Consider the following 20651-nt stretch of genomic DNA (forward strand, 5'->3'; position numbering starts at 1 on the left):
TTCCAAGTGCCCCAAACGTGGCCACACAAGTGATTTAAAAGTGGTGGAGGTTTCCTCCAATGCTAACATGTCGTAGCATGTTGTCTGCAATCAACAAGAAGCTCAACAATAGAACAAGAATTTAATCACACAGTTAGATTTACCATTTGTTGCACTGCTAACTACTGTCAGGAGAATAAGCCAACAACAATACTTTTCTCTCCTTCTTATGTCTTTAAACTAGTGCTGTCAATCGATCACAAAATTTAATCAGATTAATCACTCTAGCACTAATCATGATTAATCACGACACCATGGAGCGTGGCATGCTAATGCTACCTAGCATGACAGCGGATAAACAGTTCTCCTGTAACGGAAAGTTGTTTCTCCGACTTTCCCACGTTAAGTAGAGCATGATATGCTAACGAAACAATAAAATAAAACCATTAAAATAAAATGTAGAAACAGCCACAATAGTTTTCTTCTTGTCTGTGCTAATCAGACTTCAGTCCAGATCCAGTGAAACTCCACTCCTTGCTTTGCGGATGTTTGGACTCACACACACACACACACACACACACACACACTGGGCTTTTCAGTGAGGAGGAGTGACACACAAACTGCTTTTTATTCAGCAAGCAGCTCTCTGAGGATCTGACAGAGCCTCCTGCAGTCACTCTGTGAACACGCTTCTCCCTGACAGACCTCAGCGTCTCCAGTAATTCACTTTCACATCCACAGCAGACACGCTCTCTCTTGCTGGACTGGGCTTTTTAAACTCCTAGCAGGTTGGTCCATCTCTGATTTATTTTATTTTATTTTTCCACATCATGACAGCAGATCATTGAATGTTTGTGATGAATCGAGGGAAAGTTTTTATATGCGCGATTTCACCAATTCTTTTTGTCATACTGCTGCTATTTATTGTTTCTTGTAGTAAATTGAATGAACATCTCAGGATTTTCTTCAGTGTATTAGGAGACTATCATGATGTTTTAGCATTTGAAATAGTGAGAATATATTTAAAGTTAAAAGTCAATGCTTGCTCTCTGTATAACAGGCAGAAACTGTAAAATTTTACTCGTGAAAATCAGACTGTTGTTTCTGTTTTTAATTTGCCTCTTAATAATCATCCTCAATATGGAGGCAATTAGAGCCATTGGTTTGTGTGTGTGAGCAGGACAGACACACTGACATTTTAATTAGCTCGCCAGTCTGTAACTGTGTAACTGAAACCGCTGTTGTTGTTGTTGTTGTAGGGGGTTTGAGTGTCTGCACTCAAACAACACTTTGTGATTTCCCAAACTCCCACAACACTCATCATATTTGCTGCACCACAAAATCTCTGTTATGCTGATGTGTAGTCCTTTAGTACCATTTGATAACTGATGTTTTGGACTCAGAATTGCACTAACTAACCAAATCCTTTCCCTAATGTACTATTTTTGAATTTCATCTTATTTAGACTATTTCCAGCTGTAAATGAGAATTAGCATCTAGCTGTATTAGCAAATTATCTTGGTTTAACAGTTTTTAAAGCTTTTGTTAGCTGAAGATATTTCAGTAAAGTCATGTTTCATGAGAAAAAAAATAATAATTCAGATTTTTTAACTTATGTTTTGTGAAGGTATTATCTATAGTAATTATCTTTCCTCATGTCATACCTTGCAGATAGTTTGTAGAAATATAAAGAAAGTTCAGCTGATCAGAAATTAGCACGATTTTGCTCATTTTAACTTATGAAAACAACTTTGACTAAAAATGTTCATACCCGGTGGTGCATCTCTAAACTTGCACATTTTAACTTCCAACAGTTTCGCAAGGGGACGCTGTTCTGTTTGTAGCTAGTTTTCTTAGCCAAACAACGACGCTGTATTCGCGCAGAAATGCGCACAGTGAGTCTGACGACCGTATCACTCCGCCAAAACAGCTGCGACTTCTCGTCCTGTTGGGACTAATTCCGAAACGTACGAGACACTGAAAATGTTGGATTATGGCAGTAAAAGAGCTCCATAACACATTTGTATTTAAGTCAGTAGAGCTGCTTTTAAAGAGGAAACTCAGAAAGATACGGTATGGAGAGAAGCGGACAAAGTTAACATTATTGTAAGCTTGAGGACTGACGGAGCAGCAATGACTTTCCTTTTGATTCTTTTGCAAACATTATTCTCCTCTGTAAATTGACTGTTGTACAGTGGACCCTGGTACTTGCGGTTGTTAGGGACTACAGTCGCCTATTAATAACTAAAATTAGTGATATCTCCTCTGAAAATACTTATAGTTACCTATTTTAATAGTTCAAACAATCGTAATATGCATTAAAACACGGAGTGGAAACCGTCTTATTATCTAGTTTTCCCTATCGCTGCTCTTGGAGGTACAGCCAATCAGTGCCAAGGAAAATGAATGGAGCTCCTGGATTGGCTGCTTTGCAAACGCTTGGTAATAGCGTGTCAAGCTAGGTTTTAAACCTTCTCATGCTGTATTTTATTTTGAATATTTTTGATTTGGTGTTGTTCCACAGAAAAATCTGTGAATATATGAACGTTGAGCAGAAATATTGAGAATTTGCAGAATGTTGAGCTGCTCAATATTTCTGAATATTGAGCAGTTCACTCAGTTTAGTTCACTCTGTTGAAGTCCTCCATTCACACACAAATGCTTGGGTACAGGTTGGTTCAGAATGTGAGGAACATCCAGATTTTCGGGTCTATTTTCTGTTAAAAACAAAAAGACTTTTATATATATATAGTCCTACCAAAGACAAAGTATGTCTTGTCCACGATGTTCTTGAAGTTTTCCTGAATTTAAAGGTCAAATTTGTGACACTATTCATATAATGTTTTTAGCTAACTTAAAGTGAAGCAGTCAAAGTTTGTCAAGGTCCAAAACAATTTGGAGTTGCTGATGGCTAGCGCCAATTCAATTTATAACTCATTCTGGTTCTGATGTTTATATTTTCAGTAGTGATTTAGAGTTGTAGGCCTTTGGTTAATGTTCACCATATGAAGTTCTATGCCTGCTGGGAGAGTCTGGCTTAATTACCTCAGCAGAAAATTAAGACAGATGCAGACTCGCTCGCAGCCAAGACAGCAGTCCAGACTGCTAATGAAATAATTTGCCAAGCGAAACCGAGATTTCACAGCGCTGCAAATGTGCGGGAGGAACACAATGAAGACGGGTCAGCTGTGAGGAGGAAAAAAAACACTGGCCCTCCTCCAGTTGTTGTTCACAGCATCCTTCCTCACTCTGTTGATCTGAACCTCACGCTTTATCCTCCGTTCACACACAAACGTTTGAGTAGAGGCTGGTTCAGATTGTGAGGGATATCCAGCCCTCGGTTTTCAGAATAGCTCTATTTTCTGTTAAAAAATTAAAAATGAAATGTATTTTGTCATATCTTCACTGAACAGGTAACTGCTTTTTCACAAGGCTGTTAAATTTGGAGATAAGGAGAATCCTTGCGTTTTTATTTTTTTTTAATTTGCACACTGTTGCCCCCTGTTGGCAGTTTACACAGCTCAAATTACCATCACTTCTAAATTTACTCTAGGTAAAACAGTCAATCTCACACTCAAAGTAACATTAATCCAATTACACAGGCCATTTGAAATTTATATGTTTGTTTAAGTATTTAAATGCAAGTTAGTTATTTTGTTATTTTCTCCAGCATACAAAGATAAGAGACTCAGCTATGGCAAATAAAAACTTTCCACTCCTACACCAACATACTTAAATACAGTTTTGGTTGTTATTTGTTCAAATCCTTATTCAAATTGTTAGATAAGTCTTCATTTTAAAGTTTAAGTGTCTGACTGAAGGGGATAGTGACATCTACTGGCGGAGTTGAGCAGTACAGACAATTGAAAGAATTTTTGCCTCAATTTTTTTTCCGTTGCTAAAAGAGTAGAAGGATGGAGAACAAGCATGAAAATAGAAGTGGTGAGACAGTATTCATATATCACTTTACTGCCAAAACAAGGACTGGATCTTGCACTAAAGACTGAAATGCCACCCTGTTGTTTTTAAGTTTTCTCTTCTGGCTTCAAAATGTGCTTGTTTGATCTCTGTCGCAGAGATACAGGCAAAAGACAGACGGCATAAGACGTACCACTGAACAAAGATTTTGAAAGTTATTACAGGAAATCCTTTTAGAAAGAAAAACATTTTGATTACAAATACAACATAATCCCTTTTTTTAATCATCCTACAGAACTTCCTAGGAGTTTCTTGAATATTTGAATCCTGTCATTAACATCTGATAAATGTAAAAAAAAAAAACGCATCAGTGGGGGATCGGTGGGCTGTTTATGTTTGCATCTTCCGTGCTCATGTGGTGTCAAGCTGTTGGGCAGAGGCTTCATGCGCGGCCTGGCCCCTGACAGTAATCGGCCAATGAATAATGAACAGACGCACAAACCTGCCATTGACAGCTGTTTGGGATCTTTGTTTGTGTGTTAGCGCTATCGTTGGAGTGCAGCTGCATGCCTGCCTGTAGCAATTATGCTCTCTCTAAATAAGAGCCAGAGGAGAGGCTGCGTGTGTGTGTGTGTGTGTGTGTGTGTGTGTGTGTGTGTGTGTGTGTTAAGGCACACATGTTTTTTGAACTAAGTGTAATATAAACCAGCTCGGAGAACATAATATGAGCCTCAAGGATTGTGTTGCATGCTCACACACATACACACGCATTGCATTACTCAGCCTTTTTACCTCCACACACTGCAATAACATATTTGAGTTTTACACACACACACACACACACACATACACTTTCTGAGACACAGTCAGACATATGGTCTGTTCTCAGAGCCCATATGTATTTCCCCCCCAGCCCCCACATGTGACCCAGGCTCTCCTTGAGATCCTCAAAGGCTCTGTTGTGTTGGGAGTCCCATTCACACACGCACACACACACACACACACACACACACACACACACACAGCCTACATACTCAGCCCCATAAACACTACTTCAAGTTGCCGGTGCCCACGGGCCTTTTCATGGTTAATTTGCTGTTCAATAGGTCAGGAGGAAAAGCAGACACACACAAAGTCATTCTCAAATTCAGAGAGTCATGCGGCCGTCCCGGCACCAGGATCGGCTTGTTGCATGTTTCCCACACAGATGTGACTCTTGTGATCTACCGGGACCGAGGAACACGAGTGAACCTGCTGTTCACAGTCAACAGGGCTTTTTCTGTTTCATCAGGAACCTGCAATAAAACAGTGTTGTGTTTTTATTATTGCGATATCTTGCACATTTATGGGCACTCCTGGTGAAGCTGCATTAAAAAAAAAAAAAAGGTCTTAAAATGAAATCATCTGTTCCACTGCAGCAGCTGCATTTCAGCCTGGACATTTTGGAAAAATCCAACCTTTAAGTTTAGAACATTTATTCATCCGGGGAAGAATCTGTCATTAAGAAACACTTAACAAAAAAAAATAAAAAAAATAAAAATAAAATAAAATCCATGATCGCATAAACACCTGTCACGTTTCTTTTTGAAAAAGCATTTTTCAGCTCATCAACTTATGTCATTCAGTTTCTTGGTGTAGAAACAGGATGTCCTTAAAATGTCTTAAATTTGTTAAAGAAAATCTATGTTAGCCTTAAAATGTTGATCACAGGTCTTAAATCTTGTTGTGGCAGGACTGTTTAATCACTGTGACTCCAGGAGGTTAAGGCTACTAGTAACAAGCTGCTAATACTTGCTAGCTAGAATATAGCTCTGTAGCTCGCCAGTTCCAGGTGAGAAACACAAAGCTGCTGCAAAGAGCCACAAAAACTTAAACTTCACAATTTTTCCCCCCTGTACATCTCTGTCATGTTACAGGTCTTACATTTTATTCATAATAGTCTTAAAAAGTGATTGACTTGACTTAAATTTAGATTGATTTTTTCAGCAATAAACAAAAATCCTGTATATAAGAAAGCACCTGGTGTTTGTTTCACATCCAAATGCCCTGGAAACCAACACTAGAGTGTGTGGTGCCTTACATTCTTTGAAATTCAGGACACTTTTGCAGTTTTCTGGAAGTTTGTCCCAGATTTGTGGTGCATAGAAGCTGAATGCTGCTTCTCCATGTTTGGTTCTGGTTCTGGACGACACTTAGAGGTACAGGACATATACGTAGTTGCTGCTCAGCTTCTCCTTATTTCCAAACAGATAGCTGCTCACGGACCCTCGAGATTGGTGCAGATGAACCAGTAACAAGAAAAATGTCAAATGTTGTCGACTTTTCAGTTTGATCTTTGCGTCTTATGGAACATTTTAATGGGATACAAAGAGGATGTTTTCTCATTCAGCTTTGTTATCTGCTAATCTAAGCAGGAAAATGATCTCGTCTGATGTCTATCTCACATCAGCGGGACTTTTCAGCTGTGCAGCTTATCTCTTCCTCGTCCTTCTCTTTGGTGACATTTCTCCGTCCTTCATCTTTGTCCTCATGCAGGTGCTGGGTTCTCCTGGTGATGACCTCAATCCTGTGCCCTGGCAACACTTACGCTGCGATGAAGGACCTCTCCTCGTCATCTTCTCCTCTCACCACCCTCCTCCACTACTCTTCCTCCAAGCCCTCCGTCGTGCCCTTCTCCTCTTCGGCGGGTCCCGCCTCGTCGCCGGGGGTCTCGCTGTCAGCCGCGCCGCTCTCCAAGCCGCAGCCGTTCTGTCTGCAGACAGGTCCGCACCTCATAGCCAGCATGCAGCTGCAGAAGCTCAACTCTCACTACCAGAGCCTCGCCTCGGGGGTCTCCGCCGGCCACTCGGCCCCCGGCGGGGCTCAGAAAACCTTCGGGGGCTCGCCGCTGAGCACGGCCAGCCCTCTCCTGGGGCCCTCCGGAGGCCTCGGCAGCGGCGGGAACATGGGAGTGGGGATCGGTATGGCAGGCCAAGGCTCCGGAGCGGCCGGGATTATCGACTTTGACCCCGTGGACGAGGAAGTTCTCATGTCTCTGGTGGTCGAGCTGGGTTTGGACAGAGCCAACGAGCTGCCGGAGCTCTGGCTGGGACAGAACGAGTTTGACTTCATGTCAGACGTCCCGGCTGGATGCTGACCAGCAAAAAGAAAAGGACAAAAACCCCGCACAAACATTCGGAGACAGCGGAATTGATCGACAAAGGGAGAGAAGGCTTCTCTCACTGTTTCGTTTTTCTCTCCCCTAACTTTCTTGGTTGATACGTTCGAGGAGAGAGTTCAAGAGATTCACGGCACCTTCCTGTTTCTGCTTTACTGTCATGGTGTTACTCGTGGATGGGAAATTCTACAATAAAGGACCTCTCTCTTTAATTTGTTTTGCGAGTTTGTTTCACTGTGACGTTCTCACTCGAAGAAATACCCAAAGCACATGCGGAGTATGTCCTCTTTTGTCCACCATTGCATCTCTGGGCCTTAATAAAAACCAGTTAACTGATGCGAGACGACTTCAAAGAAACACACGAGTCGACCTCTCAGAGGCCGAACTCTAAAGACGAGTAAAACGCACCTGTCGGACCTGGGTCAGCGCATAAAGAACGTGAAGAAAAGTGAACCAGGACTTCTACAAAAAAGGACGACAAACACTACGCTTCCTGCTTTCTTAATAGACAATATTGAGCCTCCGCTCTCATGGGAAAGAGACTTCAGCCTCTTTGGCTTCACAAAGATCTGATTGTCTGAGAACTGGTTATCTCCAAATACTTCTTTTTTTTCTTTTTGTTTGAATTTAGATCAAGAAGTTGTGCCCTTGTTACTTAAGACAGCGGCTGATATCCATCAGGTTAGTCCTGGACAAGGGGACCTTCTATAGTTGCTGTTTTTGTGAACATAATGAATCAGATTAAGGGACGTGGAAGCTTTAGGAGCATGTGACATGAATGCGGTAAAAATATGTGGAGCACAGCGCCACTGAAACAACTGGAGCCTTTCGGTCAATTCTTTGCCAAGCTAAGCTAATGCATAGCATTTAATCTGTGGACTCAAACCCCAAAATGTTCGATTCACACACCTTCAGCGTCATGGGTTTTCTACTTTACTGCTTGGATAACTTTGCTAAAACGGCTTTTATCAGCTCGTGCTAACTGTAAAATCACTTTCCTTCATGTTTCTGAGGAGGTAGCATGCTGCTTCAACACTATGTGTTTACACACCTTTGACCCAGAGCAAAAGATGTAGAGCTAAACTGTCACAGTAAATGTCAAAATCAAGAAAAAAAAACTGTTTTTGGCTTTGATTTGGTGTCATATAAAGACCTTGCAGGATTAATACCTTAATCGTGCTTTGTAGCGATCAATGACGTTTTACTCTGGCGGGAGCAGCCAACAGCACACACTGTTATATAGAGGACTGAAACCACTTGCCTGTTGCTGCACAGATCTCTCATCCTTCAGCCGCTGAATCGCCGACCTCAGAGGGCGTCGTCCAGTGAAATCGCAGAGGCTGCGCCTAGTTCACTCAGCTCAAAGTAAATGGGATCTGTTAAAGTATGTGGAGAACTAACACTCGACTCAAACTTCCAGAGTTCTCTGTTCTTTCTTTGTTTTTAAAAATAAAAGAAGTTACGATGATTTTATGGCAGATATTTCTGGAAAAACATTGGATGGATGGATGGATGGATCGATGGATGGATTGGATGGATTGGTTGACGGATGGATGGATGATGAACGGACCATTCAGCGGATGGACAGCTGTATTGATTGACAGCTGTCAATACAGCTGTCAATCTGTATATATCTTATATATAAAAGATTTTTATATATAAGGGATTGGCCATTTAAAGGAGGCCAACTGGAAAGGAATTGGAGGGGGAGTTAAAGAACAGCAGCTTCCAAAGTGTTGCTAGCTTTCCCTTATACTTAAAACAGAGAGACGAAGCACAGACCGCTGTTGTCCTTTCACTGGTTTCTGGAGATTCTGAGAAGCAAAACTGCCTTTGCATAGTATGTATGATCCTTCCTGCCCGCAGATGGATGAATGGATGGATGGATGGATTAATCATTAGACAGTGATATATGGAAGAAGATCCAGAAATGCGGATATTTCCTGTGTACGAACCCTGACGCTCTGTGATGTTTCCAGTGAAGCCCTTGAAAGTTTTCCTCTGGAGCTTTCTGCTGCGACACAAAACATTATTTTATTGTTTTCATTTAAAGTGTCAGGTTACACAGTCGCAAGTGTGTTTTTGCCATGTGATATGACTGAAAGCAGAAGAAAAATGCCAACAGGGGGCCTCGGGTTTATGTTACATAAACCGTTTTCTACATGTGAAACAAAATGCTTAATAGTGGTCATTGCACAGCTTGGAATCATAATAGGCCTTTAATGTGATTTTATTCCTTAAGAAATACATAAATGTACAGTAAGACATACATAAATCAGTTTATAATTAAGATGCACATGACATATCAAGCAAAAAAGATCGATAACTTACAGATTCGTGGTTTTAACTCCCTGATCTTTTCCTGTTTTCGACTTTCATGGTTGGTCATGTATTTATATGATCGTAAATAAAGTTAAAGCTGCAATACGCTCAGGTTTTGCTTCAAACTCCTTAGTATTTACTCTTCAAAAAGTGTTGAAACCCCATTTTGTATTTTGTCACGTTAAAACAACAAACTTCAACAGCAACAAAAACATTTAGAAATAAAAATATCTGAAAGATATGTCTGAGTCGAAGCTTTATAACACCGTCTTGTGATGCCAGTCCAGCTGAAGGTCTTTCACGGTATGCCTTTATCAGCTTCTCATGAAGAGTTGTAAGTTTTCACCCAATTTTCTTTGCAAAATAGCTCAAGTTCAGTCAATTTTAAATCTTGTCACAGATCATCAATTGGTTTAAGATTAGACTTTGACTAGGTCTTTCCAACACACAAATTATTCAGTCGTATCTTTTGTCCCGGTGGAAGTTGGACCTTCGCACACAGGTTCAGGTCTTTCACAGTCTCCAAAAGGTTTCCCTCCATCTTCCCATCACCTCTGACCTGAGGAAGAACATTCCCTCGGGAGATGATGATGATGATGATGATGGTGGTGGTGCAAAGAAGGATTCTTCATAAATTGAAGAACATTGCCGACAAGCTTGAGCATCATCTTCATCAGACTGTTTATACAACAACAGGGGATCGTTAATCAAAGGCTTCCTCAGACTCTTAGTAACTCCCACACACTACTTCCTGCCCACAGCCATCAGCATCCACAACAACTTTTCAAGGAAACCTATGTAATATATGAGTCATACTTACAACAACATTTAATTTCCCTTTGGGATTAATAAAGCATTTTTGAATTGCACTGAATCATTTTGCCTTTTGCAGGTTACTGTACACAACATATGTTTCTTGTTGCTTCTGTGCTTTAGGAGGGGAGGGACAAAAATGTCCTGGAGACTTGAAACCAACACTTGACCTCCCCAGTCATCCTAAAGGGGCTTAACATCTCATCTGTGTTTTAGATAAATGCAGTCAAGATGAGTTCCTTCCCAACTCTCGCCTCCCCACCCTCTCTGTCTCAACCGTAGACATGTTATCTGTTGTGGTAAGAGGAGACGTGCAGGCGACAACAAAAGGACTTTCACCCTCAAGTCACCATGTCTGTCATCTGTACATTGTGGCTCTTCTACCGGGCCGCACAAAGCAGCGCACCTGCATGTGCGTTTGCACACCGGCAGGCATCTGAGGCAGACTGTACAAAGGCACGGAAATAAAGCCTCACAGACCGGGGCAGAGGCACAGGGATGGTGTTACAGCTCCGAAATGGGAGTAGCGGCCATGAAACAGGCTTGTTGGTTGTATGCAGACCTAGGGTTTCACAGCATTGTGTGTGTGTTTGTGTGTGTGTGTGTGTGTGTGTGTGTGTACCTGTTTAGGACCTTTTCTGGTATGTCCACTAACCTTCTCAACGTCGGTTGGTCTTATGGTGGCCAAACCGTGGTCCTAATTCGATGGACCCCCTTTTTTAAGGTTTGGGAGTGGTTTGGAGGTATAGTGGGAACTAAAGTTTGTTTAAAACTCCTTGACTATCACGATGACACTGATGTCCTCTTTGACTTGCATGTAAGCATTTTGAGGGTAACAGTTAAGGGGAAAAGATTAGAGTTAGGGAAATACTGGTAATGATTAGGGTGAGTCTTAGATTTAGGCAGAAACACAATTACTAAAACGAATGGAAGTCAAAGTCCTAATATGGGAAGAGACATCAGAGTTAGGGTTAGAGCTGGTCTGGTACAATTACTTCCCTTTTGAAGACCAATAGGTCACTCCAATGCAAGGGACACCTGCTTTTAGACTTAGAGTTAAGCTTAAGGCTAGGATCAGGAATGTATAACTAATGATTGAGGTCAAGCTTAGGGTTAATAATTGGTAGACACAAAGCTGGGTTGGGGAATTTTGTTTGTAAAATATAATTTTTCTTAAACTAGGGATAAAACACGCTCAGTCTTGTTTATAAATTTAGATGTAGCGGGTTCAGGTAACACTCAACCTCCATGTAGGCTTATCCTTTCTTTACGTCTGCCTTCCAGCTTGCACACACACACACACACACACACACACACACACACACACACACACACACACACCAAGACTGGGTTTTCTGCAGATGATAAGGATCTCTGCTACAGTCCTGGGTTTCTTTTCTTTTTGCAATGAAAAAAGAAAAGGAGCCATTGATGAAAACCTGCTGAAGGAGCGTTTTGACGGAATCCCTTTTCTGGTTTTCCAAGGGATTTGGTGGGTATTTCCTTAATAACAATCGGCTCTCTGAGGTGTAGCGAAAGACATAAAGTTGCCCCTCACTGCCTCCAAATCCAACAGACACTCTGAGTCTCCTCTTCCTCTGTCTCGTCCCCTAATGCGGTCAAAACAACATTCTTCACATCGAAGGGAGCCTTGTGTTTGTTTCCATCTGCTCCGTATTGTTTTAAAGTCTTCTTTTGAGTGAGTGAGTGTGTATGTGTGTTTTTTGCGGTCCAGTCTCAATCCCAGCTGAGTGGATGTTTTCTTTGCTGTGTGAACCAGAGTCCCCCTCTGCTCCCCTGAGAAACTGCCTGATGGAAATGCTTAATTTGTTCTCCTTCCTTTTTAAAGAAATTCACCCCTCAGTAAGACAGAATAACCCAAACAGGGACTGTTTCCAACTCAAACATTGCTTTCAGGTCTTCAAAACTGGAATCTTACAAGAAATGGGCTTAATTTTTGTTTTTGTTCCTCCTCTTGTACCTCGTGGAAAGACACAGCATTACAAAAAGCTGACTTTGAGGAATCAAGGTAGACGTTTTTGGCTTAGCTTAGCACCAGCTCCACAATTTCCAAGGTCTGTGAACCGTTTGCTTTTGTGTGTGGAGCCTTTGAGCTTCAGCTGAAATTCAAGTAGACCGAGCTAAAGGAACTCAAGAAATTAATTTTTAAAATGACCAAGAAAGTTTGGTGCCTCTTAGGGCTTTCCACTAAAGATGTTCTAGTTGTTAACCAGGGCTGGTGTCCAGCCTGTTCTTAACTGGTTCTGTGAAAGGATTGTTTTTCTTTTCCACCAAATCAGAGGTCCCTATTACGTCATTATAAATGTCTAATCCAATTATCGATAGATTCTCCCCACTTTATTCTGCGTTTTTGTGAAGGACTATGTTGTGACAGGCATTTAGGGTGAACATGATGGAGGTTTAATGATAAAAACAGAAATCTTACACAAGGATAACAGGACATGACAGAGGAACAGAAGGATCCACAAAGGACAAACGCACAAAAAGCAGAATAACCAAGAAACTGAACACCAAGGAAAGACCTAACATGGCAACACTTTTCTATAAAGCAACGATGAACACGGAAATTAACTGAAAACAGTAATAACAATAATAAAGAACCCAGAGGCGATCAAGACACTAATGAAAACCAAAACCCAAGGATCGTACCAAGGATTATTCCTATGATTAAGACAGCTTAACCACTCTGCTCTGTTTGCCAAGTTTAAGAAATGAGTTAAAAACAGATTTGTTTGCAACAAAGACTGCTTTTAGTTAAAGTCACTGGATATAAGTAGACCTGCTAACTGTAAATTAAATAAAAGACAAACATCTTCCACTGCAAGAAGATTTTAATTTGTTGTCTATCTATCTATCTATCTATCTATCTATCTATCTATCTATCTATCTATCTATCTATCTATCTATCTATCTATCTATCTATCTATCTATCTATCTATCTGCTCATTGTTCACAGCACCACACTGCCATCTGGTGGATTGTGTTGGGAAGCGCAAAACCTTTGTAAGATTGTAATATTTCACGCTGGTAATGATCCGCTCAGAATAACTTCACATTACTAATTTACTATGTTGTTCTTTCCGGGTCTTTTCTAGACCCCGTTTCCTGTTGAAAACAGTCTTCATGCCAGATCTACCGTGACGGGTATTAGTAGTGTTGATAAGTTTCAGTAAAACTGCCGTGTTGATTTTTGGATCCTGGTTGTTCTCCGACAAACAAAAGATGTGAAGATTCTTAGTTTGGAAATTATTCCCTAGTCTAGAGGAAATTTGTCTTAAAATAAAATTAAAATAAAACCACGGATTATCCAGATTGGTCAATTGCATGTTTTCTCTTTGGGTGCCGACCTACATACTGCCCTCTAGTGGATAGTTAACAAAAATATCTCATCGTTTAAGTTTAAAATGTAAAATTATTAGATTCCTCTGTACATTTCTGGATCATTTTAAACGTAAATACATAAGTTTAATGTGAACTCACTTACAAAAATTCTTTCAAGGGGAAAGTTCAAAGATAAAACCTGCACAGACAGGGAGGAAGGAGGAAAATGGGAAAAGGAAGGTAGGACAATATGAGGGTATGAAGAAAAAAGAACAGAGGGAAGGCAAAAAAAAGGAAGTAGGAATGTAATGAAGGAAACAAAAAAAACTAGATCAATTTCCATACTTTCCCAGAATGTGCAGGAAACCTGCAACATTTGCTAAGTTGGACAACATTCAGTGCTTTATACCCTTTGGGCATTTCTTAGGAACACATTTCTCCACACTGTATTCCTTTTCCCTATCTGAGACTTTTTAATATATATTTATATATATATTTGAAAAAAAGAAAAAAAAAACACATGTGTTTACGTTTCCAAAACAATGAAGCTTTGATGAAAAAGTAGGTCACTAGATATAGACGTATAATCATCCTCACAGGGGGGGTTTGATTCAGGTGTGAATCCAGAGCAGGTTCATTCACCGCCTCTCTGGGAGCAGAGCTGCGTTCAGAGAAGGAGCTGGCATGTGTTCATTAGTTGGAGTCATTTGGCAGAGGCCAAAACAGTCCCAGCAGGGCTTTTATAAATGTAAACAGGACTAAAATGAGTCACAAACATTTCCTGTATCTCTTGATAACCGAGAGTTGCTGTCAAACACAGCCACATCTCTGCATGCAAATCAATAGCTTATGCAATCATGCAGATTTAATCAGAACTGAACATTTCTAACAACAAAACACCCAAACAAATGCACAAAAAACATTCACTCTCACTAGAAATGACTAAATGAAAAGAGTCTTGCATTTAGGAAACTCACCCACTCGCTTTGATGGGTAAAGCTAACAGATAAACAAAACCACCTGACCACGCAATCACAAAATAATTGAAGTTAATACAGAAATATCTATAAGGTTGTTTTTTTTTTTTTTTTTAATAAAATTGATTTATTAATAACATATTTAAACATTTATCTGCTAACATGCTCCAAAACTAATGGCACATTTAGGTAGCCATTTTATTATTAAATATGTACTTTTAGGTAGAAAGTGACTTACTAAGCTAAAATGGATTTTGGCTTTCGACTTTCGACATTATTGTCCCTCCCAGTCTGCCGTCGGGGGCGATATCATTCACTAGCGGAAGTGAGGAGGTCCTTTTCCCCGCAGACTCCAACATGGTGAGCCGTCTTTCTTCACGATTCTGCTGTGTGATAATCTCTAAACATCCCCTTCTCTGTTCACATTATTAAACCAATACATGTTCTAGTGTAAAATAACACATATTAACTAACGGCAGATTTATATATTGTGAGGCAGCGTCGGGATTTTTAGTCTTAAATGGTGGTTTGAAAAGCCACTTGCAACCCGCTACTTCTTAGCTTAGCATAATGGAGGAAAGAGGTATGCTGCTATGATGTACAAGAGTTTCCCCACAAATGACGCCTTATATTTTAAAATTTATCACTTCCTATGTATGGTGTATTCTTAAAAATGATTTAATGAACGTATTGGTGACGTTAGCATAGTTAGGGCCCTTTTGGTTGTACCAACCCGCATTCATTTCAGCGGCACCGCTGCACAGCAAGCTAACGCGGCCAGGCTAATGTAGTATCAATTCGCGTGCTGTCAGAATGTATTCGCGCAAGTTGACAATTAATATATAATTGTAAACATGTTCAGAAGGGTGAATTCCCAGTCTCTTGACCGGCTCTGTCATCTGTCCTCCAGGCAAGAGGACCGAAGAAGCACCTGAAGCGCGTCGCAGCGCCGAAGCATTGGATGCTGGACAAGCTCACCGGAGTCTTTGTAAGTAAACTTACTGTTGTTTCTTATAAAAAAATCGCGGTTGTATGAAATATTATCAACTCAACTGAATGTAACTAATCATATGTGTATGTTTGACATGTCAATTCATTGCTCAGTTGCTGTGGGAGTGTTAGAAAACACTAGGAATGATGAGATCTCTGAAAACTGTTAGCAGGCAGAAGTGTTTTGTATCTACATTGTTTGAAAGTAACACATCATCTTAACATGTCTCTCTCTCTTTCTCCTTCCAGGCTCCTCGTCCCTCCACCGGTCCCCACAAGCTGAGGGAGTGCCTGCCTCTCATCATCTTCCTGAGGAACCGCCTGAAGTACGCGCTGACGGGCGACGAAGTGAAGAAGATCTGCATGCAGAGGTTCATCAAGATCGACGGCAAAGTCCGCACTGATATCACCTACCCTGCTGGATTCATGGGTGAGCTTAGAGAGACTTTTTCCCTCACCATTGTGGTCGCGTTCGGACGTTAAACTGTCGGGCCGGGGATGTATTTATTCCGGGAGCGGTGATGAATATGTGGTTTTGATCAGCAGTGAGCTGAAAACTCTACAACCCAAATCCTCTAAGAAGTTCTGAGCTCCAACTAAAATGTTTTGTTTTTCAAAGATATTTTAGATGCAAGCTGGTCAGTTAGTTTAAAACGTAATTATTGAGGTGACGTTTTTTTATGCTTTGTTGATGCCAGCTTCTTTTTAACTGGTCATTTTGAGGGTGGAATCATCTTAGAACTAAGTGTTGAAGTAGTAGATTTAGACTGTAAAAGTCCACTTAATTTTTGACAAATGTCGTCAATGTGAGAGTTATCTGCTTTTTTTTTTCTTTAAAGAACTCTCCTTTTATTGCTATTAGATTTTTAAGTAACTTGAATTAAAACTGGTGCAGAAAGAAATGGATACATTTTCTTCCGTGGGAAGTTATTTGCGGAAAATAACACTAGGAAGAGTATTAAGTGTCCAGAAATTAAAAAAACAATGAAAACATGTTATTAGATCTGAGTTAATGGACATCGTGGAAGGTCAAAAGAGCCACTTGTGGAAGTAATTTAGCAAATATTTTTAAATCGAAGTGAGTTTTTTTTTTTTTAGATTAGTAAATACACCAATCAGTCAGCGTTAAAAATCTGACTTTTTGTTTTTCACTGAATACAGCTGTGAACTGAAAATACTCCCTGTTTTTTTCATCATGTTAGTGAGTTGAGCCCTTAACGAAGATAAAGGACTAAACTCATTTGTCAGGCCAGACTTGGAAGACAAATGAGTAAAAATCTGATCAGTCAGTTCATCTCGGATGCAGAGTGAATTAAAGTAGATCTGATTGTTGACATCCAAAGCTGTCTTTATTGTTAGATGTTTGAGTAATGTAGGAGCGATGTGAGTTTTTGCTTTATGGTGTCTTGATTTATTATATTATCAAACACATGTTGGAAGATTAGCTAACCAGTCAACCAGAGATTTCATTTGAAGTTTTTCTTGTTTGGTTTTGATTTAAACCAAAAAATCTCAACGCTTTCTCGCCTATAATATACCAAAGTTATAAATTCCCAGATTTTGGGGTCTATAACCCCCCCCAAAAAAAAAAAAAACCCTGAAGGTGCATCAGTGTGTTTAATACAAGTTTCTTTACGTTTTATGTAAGGTGAGGGCCGTTTTTAGAAACTATTTGGGATAATGTCTTTTATTTTGAAATACACATCTGCTACTTATCAGGTAACCTGCTGCTCATTCATTTGGTCTTACTTTGCTGAGCTCCAGTGGAACAAAATACTTTTTTTTTTGCTAAAAGTGGGAGGTGGCAGCAGGGAATAGCTTGATAAAAATCATCTCCACACACACCTGCTCATGAACAGGTGGCTAGTTTCGGATGCTAATTGAACAAAGTTGTCCATGCTCATTTTTAGTTAAGGTTCCTGAGATCCTTTGTCAGCTGTGGACGAAATAGAAACATCCCTCCTCCTTCCTTCACTGCATATCTGCGTTATGTTGAGGCAGCAGTGTTTTAGCTAAAATCCCACACCAAGCGCTGGGTCACTCTCTCAGTAGTTGGTGGATGTTTATGACTTCCTGTTGGCTGATAGATGGAATCATGTGAAATTAAACAATGTTCTCTGGTTCCTTTCCTTCAGATGTTATCAGCATTGAGAAGACTGGTGAGCACTTCCGTCTGATCTATGATGTGAAGGGACGTTTCACCGTCCACCGCATCACCGCCGAGGAGGCCAAGGTGAGTCGAGCCTGGGAAATCAGAATATTCTTTTATTTTTTCACCCATTCACTCCTTGAGTTTCCATAGTTTATGGTGATGTCTATGAATTCGGGTTAAATCTGTGGTGAAATATAAGGGTTAGGCAAAAATTTTCTTTTTTTATTTTGAAGAGAATAAAACCATATTACAAGAATACACTCATAGTTATATGACAATAAAGTCAAAATAATTCAAAAATAGTCGCATTACTAGAATGAAGTGGAAATATTAGGAGAATGAAGGAGATGTCTAATACAATAACTTTTTTTCTAATTTAAGCAACTTTTTTCTCAAATTTGACTATATCCTGTTAAAATTCTGTCCTTATTCTGTTAATATGATTGTGTTCTCGTAATTAAAATAAATGTCCTGATATAATACGCCTGTACAGTAATACGCTATCATACAACTAATTTTTAAAAAAATATTTTGCCGTTTATTTGTCTTTTAGAAAAGAAAGCAGAGAAGGAAAAAAAAACTATTTTATTTTGAAGCTATATTGCCCAGCCCTCAGCATGACAAGTATTGACTAGTTTATGCCTGAAACTCCTAATGTTTCTGGTTTTTGATTATATAAAAGCAGCAGAAATATCTGTGCTTAATTCACCTGTGGATCGTCTCTTCTCTCTGCAGTACAAGCTGTGCAAGGTGAAGAAAATCCTCATCGGCACCAAAGGAATCCCCCACCTGGTGACCCACGACGCCCGCACCATCCGCTACCCCGACCCCCTCATTAAGGTCAACGACACAGTCCGCATCGACCTGGAAACTGGCAAGATCACAGATTTCATCAAGTTTGACACTGGTAGGTGTGACTCTTAACTCAAACTCCACTGTTCCCTCTCTGACGTCGTTTTATTGACTCTGAGCCGGTTCCCTCTGCTCTCCTGTCTCCAGGTAACCTGTGCATGGTGACCGGTGGCGCTAACTTGGGGCGTATTGGTGTCATCACCAACAGGGAGCGCCACCCCGGCTCCTTCGACGTGGTGCACGTCAAGGACACCACAGGCAACAGCTTTGCTACCAGGCTCTCCAACATCTTTGTCATTGGCAAGGTGAGTAAATTCAGACTTGGATCGTCATCATCACTGTCCCCGTTTTGTGTTGGGATGTAATATAAGCAGGTTATTTAAATCTCCTGAAAGCAACAAGCTTTCTCATGTCTTTGACTTCCAAATTGGGTTAATTGACTTTCAGGATTCTTGTTCAGGTGACTTTTTGAGACGTGTCATTTTGGAGCAATGATGATCATTAATGGTTTTGATCAGCAGTGAAAAAATCTTACCAATTCCTCTAAGAAGTTCTGAGCTCCATGACCCACACAGCTGTTTGTGCACTTCACATCAAACAGGGTGTCAGTGCATCCTGAAAAAGTCTTAAGCTAATTGATCTAAAATAATGGTCTTAAAATGTTACAGTCCATGGGTAATATGTAAGTTGGCCTTAAATACGGTAATCACAGTTCTTAAATTTTGTCGTGAAAGGGCAATTTAATCTCATATAGCTTATTATTTTTCTTCAGTTGCACGTAGACATCTTCATTATGTTCTGAGACTAGTTGGTTAAAGCTACCTAGCTTTTTTACGTCTGCCATTTAAGTGTAAAACATTTCCACTCTGACGTTCATCTTTGCCACTTGCTCTTCTGTTGCCAAGCCATGCGGTGCATTGTGTGAAAAAAGCTTGGCACTACTATATAAAATATTGAATGTACTTTTGTACATATACTGTGATACAGGTCTTAAATTTTATTCATGGTAATCTAAAGAACTCTTAAATTTGAGTTTATGAAACCTTATCAAATAATATTGCTAATATTTGCAGACTGTAAAGCTATAAACCCTGTATCAGAGTTCCAGATAGTGAATATGTGGTTAGAATAATTTGAAATGAGATGATGAATTAATTTGGTGTGTACTTGATGTGTTTTTTTTTAATTATTATTAATCCATTTGACCAATCTAAATTGTTGTGATTTGACTGTTCTGGTTCCAGGGCAACAAGGCATGGGTGTCCGTGCCCAGAGGAAAGGGAATCCGTCTGACCATTGCCGAGGAGAGAGACAAGAGGCTGGCTGCCAAACAAGGCAGCAGCTAAACTGGCCCCTAAACAGACAGCCTGACCCTGGTTTTCAAATAAAATCTTATTTACAAAAGAATTATTGTTTTTGTGGTACTTTACATTAGGTAGATGTATTCATATCGTGTACATAGTATTTTTAACTACTTGATGTCCCAAATATCAAACATACGGCAAAGAATGAGTGATTAGGCCTGAAATATTTCACTCAGTAATTAAGCTTTGTGCCTTTCACTTTCTAAAATGACAATATGCTACATTGGTGGAGATCTTTTCTGTCTCTGTCATCAAATGACAGTATTAAAAAAGTATGTAATACATATTTTTCTGAAAGTTGCATGTAATTTTTAGTCACTGGCATGTCCTTGTCTGATTTTCTATACAAGCTGCTGATCATATGTACCTAATGGTGTCCAGCTAGTGTTCATTATGCTTCCAAATGATTTAATTTTATTCTCTTCCCACATTTCCTCAGCTCACAACTGCTACCAGATCTCATCCTGAATTTGTCTTACTGAAACAAGTTGAACACAGAATTGGCTCGAATGTCTGGCACATGCAGACAACTGATGGCGACGTAGATGGTTTCTCCTGTAGATTCTAAACACCCACGTCCAATTATGTTATGTGGAGATCTTAGTATTGTCCTCCAAATATTGAACCATGTGGCATCTGTGCCTGCAGGTATTGGCCTCTTAACGCACCAGCTTGTGTTGGTTGTCTCTGGTGAGCTAACCTACCACTGTGAACTCCAGGGCTTTTATAATCCACAAAGTGTCACTCCTGGGTGCTAAAAGTGGTCCTGTCCATTGTTGGTATTA

General features: G+C 40.1%; 2 protein-coding genes across 2 annotated transcripts in view; both read left to right on the forward strand.

Moving 5' to 3' along the window:
- rps4x (ribosomal protein S4 X-linked) overlaps positions 1 to 19909 on the forward strand; it is a 33505-nt gene extending 13596 nt beyond the window's left edge. Inside the window, exons 3-9 of the mRNA XM_007561761.2 lie at positions 14800 to 14868; positions 15419 to 15496; positions 15748 to 15928; positions 17634 to 17731; positions 18386 to 18557; positions 18650 to 18807; positions 19747 to 19909. Of these exons, the coding sequence (XP_007561823.2) occupies positions 14800 to 14868; positions 15419 to 15496; positions 15748 to 15928; positions 17634 to 17731; positions 18386 to 18557; positions 18650 to 18807; positions 19747 to 19848 (858 nt within the window). The 3' untranslated portion in view covers positions 19849 to 19909. The remainder of the gene's footprint in view (positions 1 to 14799; positions 14869 to 15418; positions 15497 to 15747; positions 15929 to 17633; positions 17732 to 18385; positions 18558 to 18649; positions 18808 to 19746) is intronic.
- cited1 (Cbp/p300-interacting transactivator, with Glu/Asp-rich carboxy-terminal domain, 1) lies at positions 585 to 8522 on the forward strand. The gene is made up of 2 exons (XM_007561760.2): positions 585 to 767; positions 6433 to 8522. Exon 2 carries the CDS (start codon positions 6452 to 6454, stop codon positions 7031 to 7033), a length of 582 nt encoding a protein of 193 aa, XP_007561822.1. The 5' UTR covers positions 585 to 767; positions 6433 to 6451; the 3' UTR covers positions 7034 to 8522.
- Positions 19910 to 20651: the final 742 nt, after the last annotated feature.

The sequence above is a fragment of the Poecilia formosa genome, unplaced genomic scaffold (assembly GCF_000485575.1).
Source record: "Poecilia formosa unplaced genomic scaffold, Poecilia_formosa-5.1.2 Scaffold130, whole genome shotgun sequence".
Lineage (NCBI taxonomy): Eukaryota > Metazoa > Chordata > Actinopteri > Cyprinodontiformes > Poeciliidae > Poecilia > Poecilia formosa.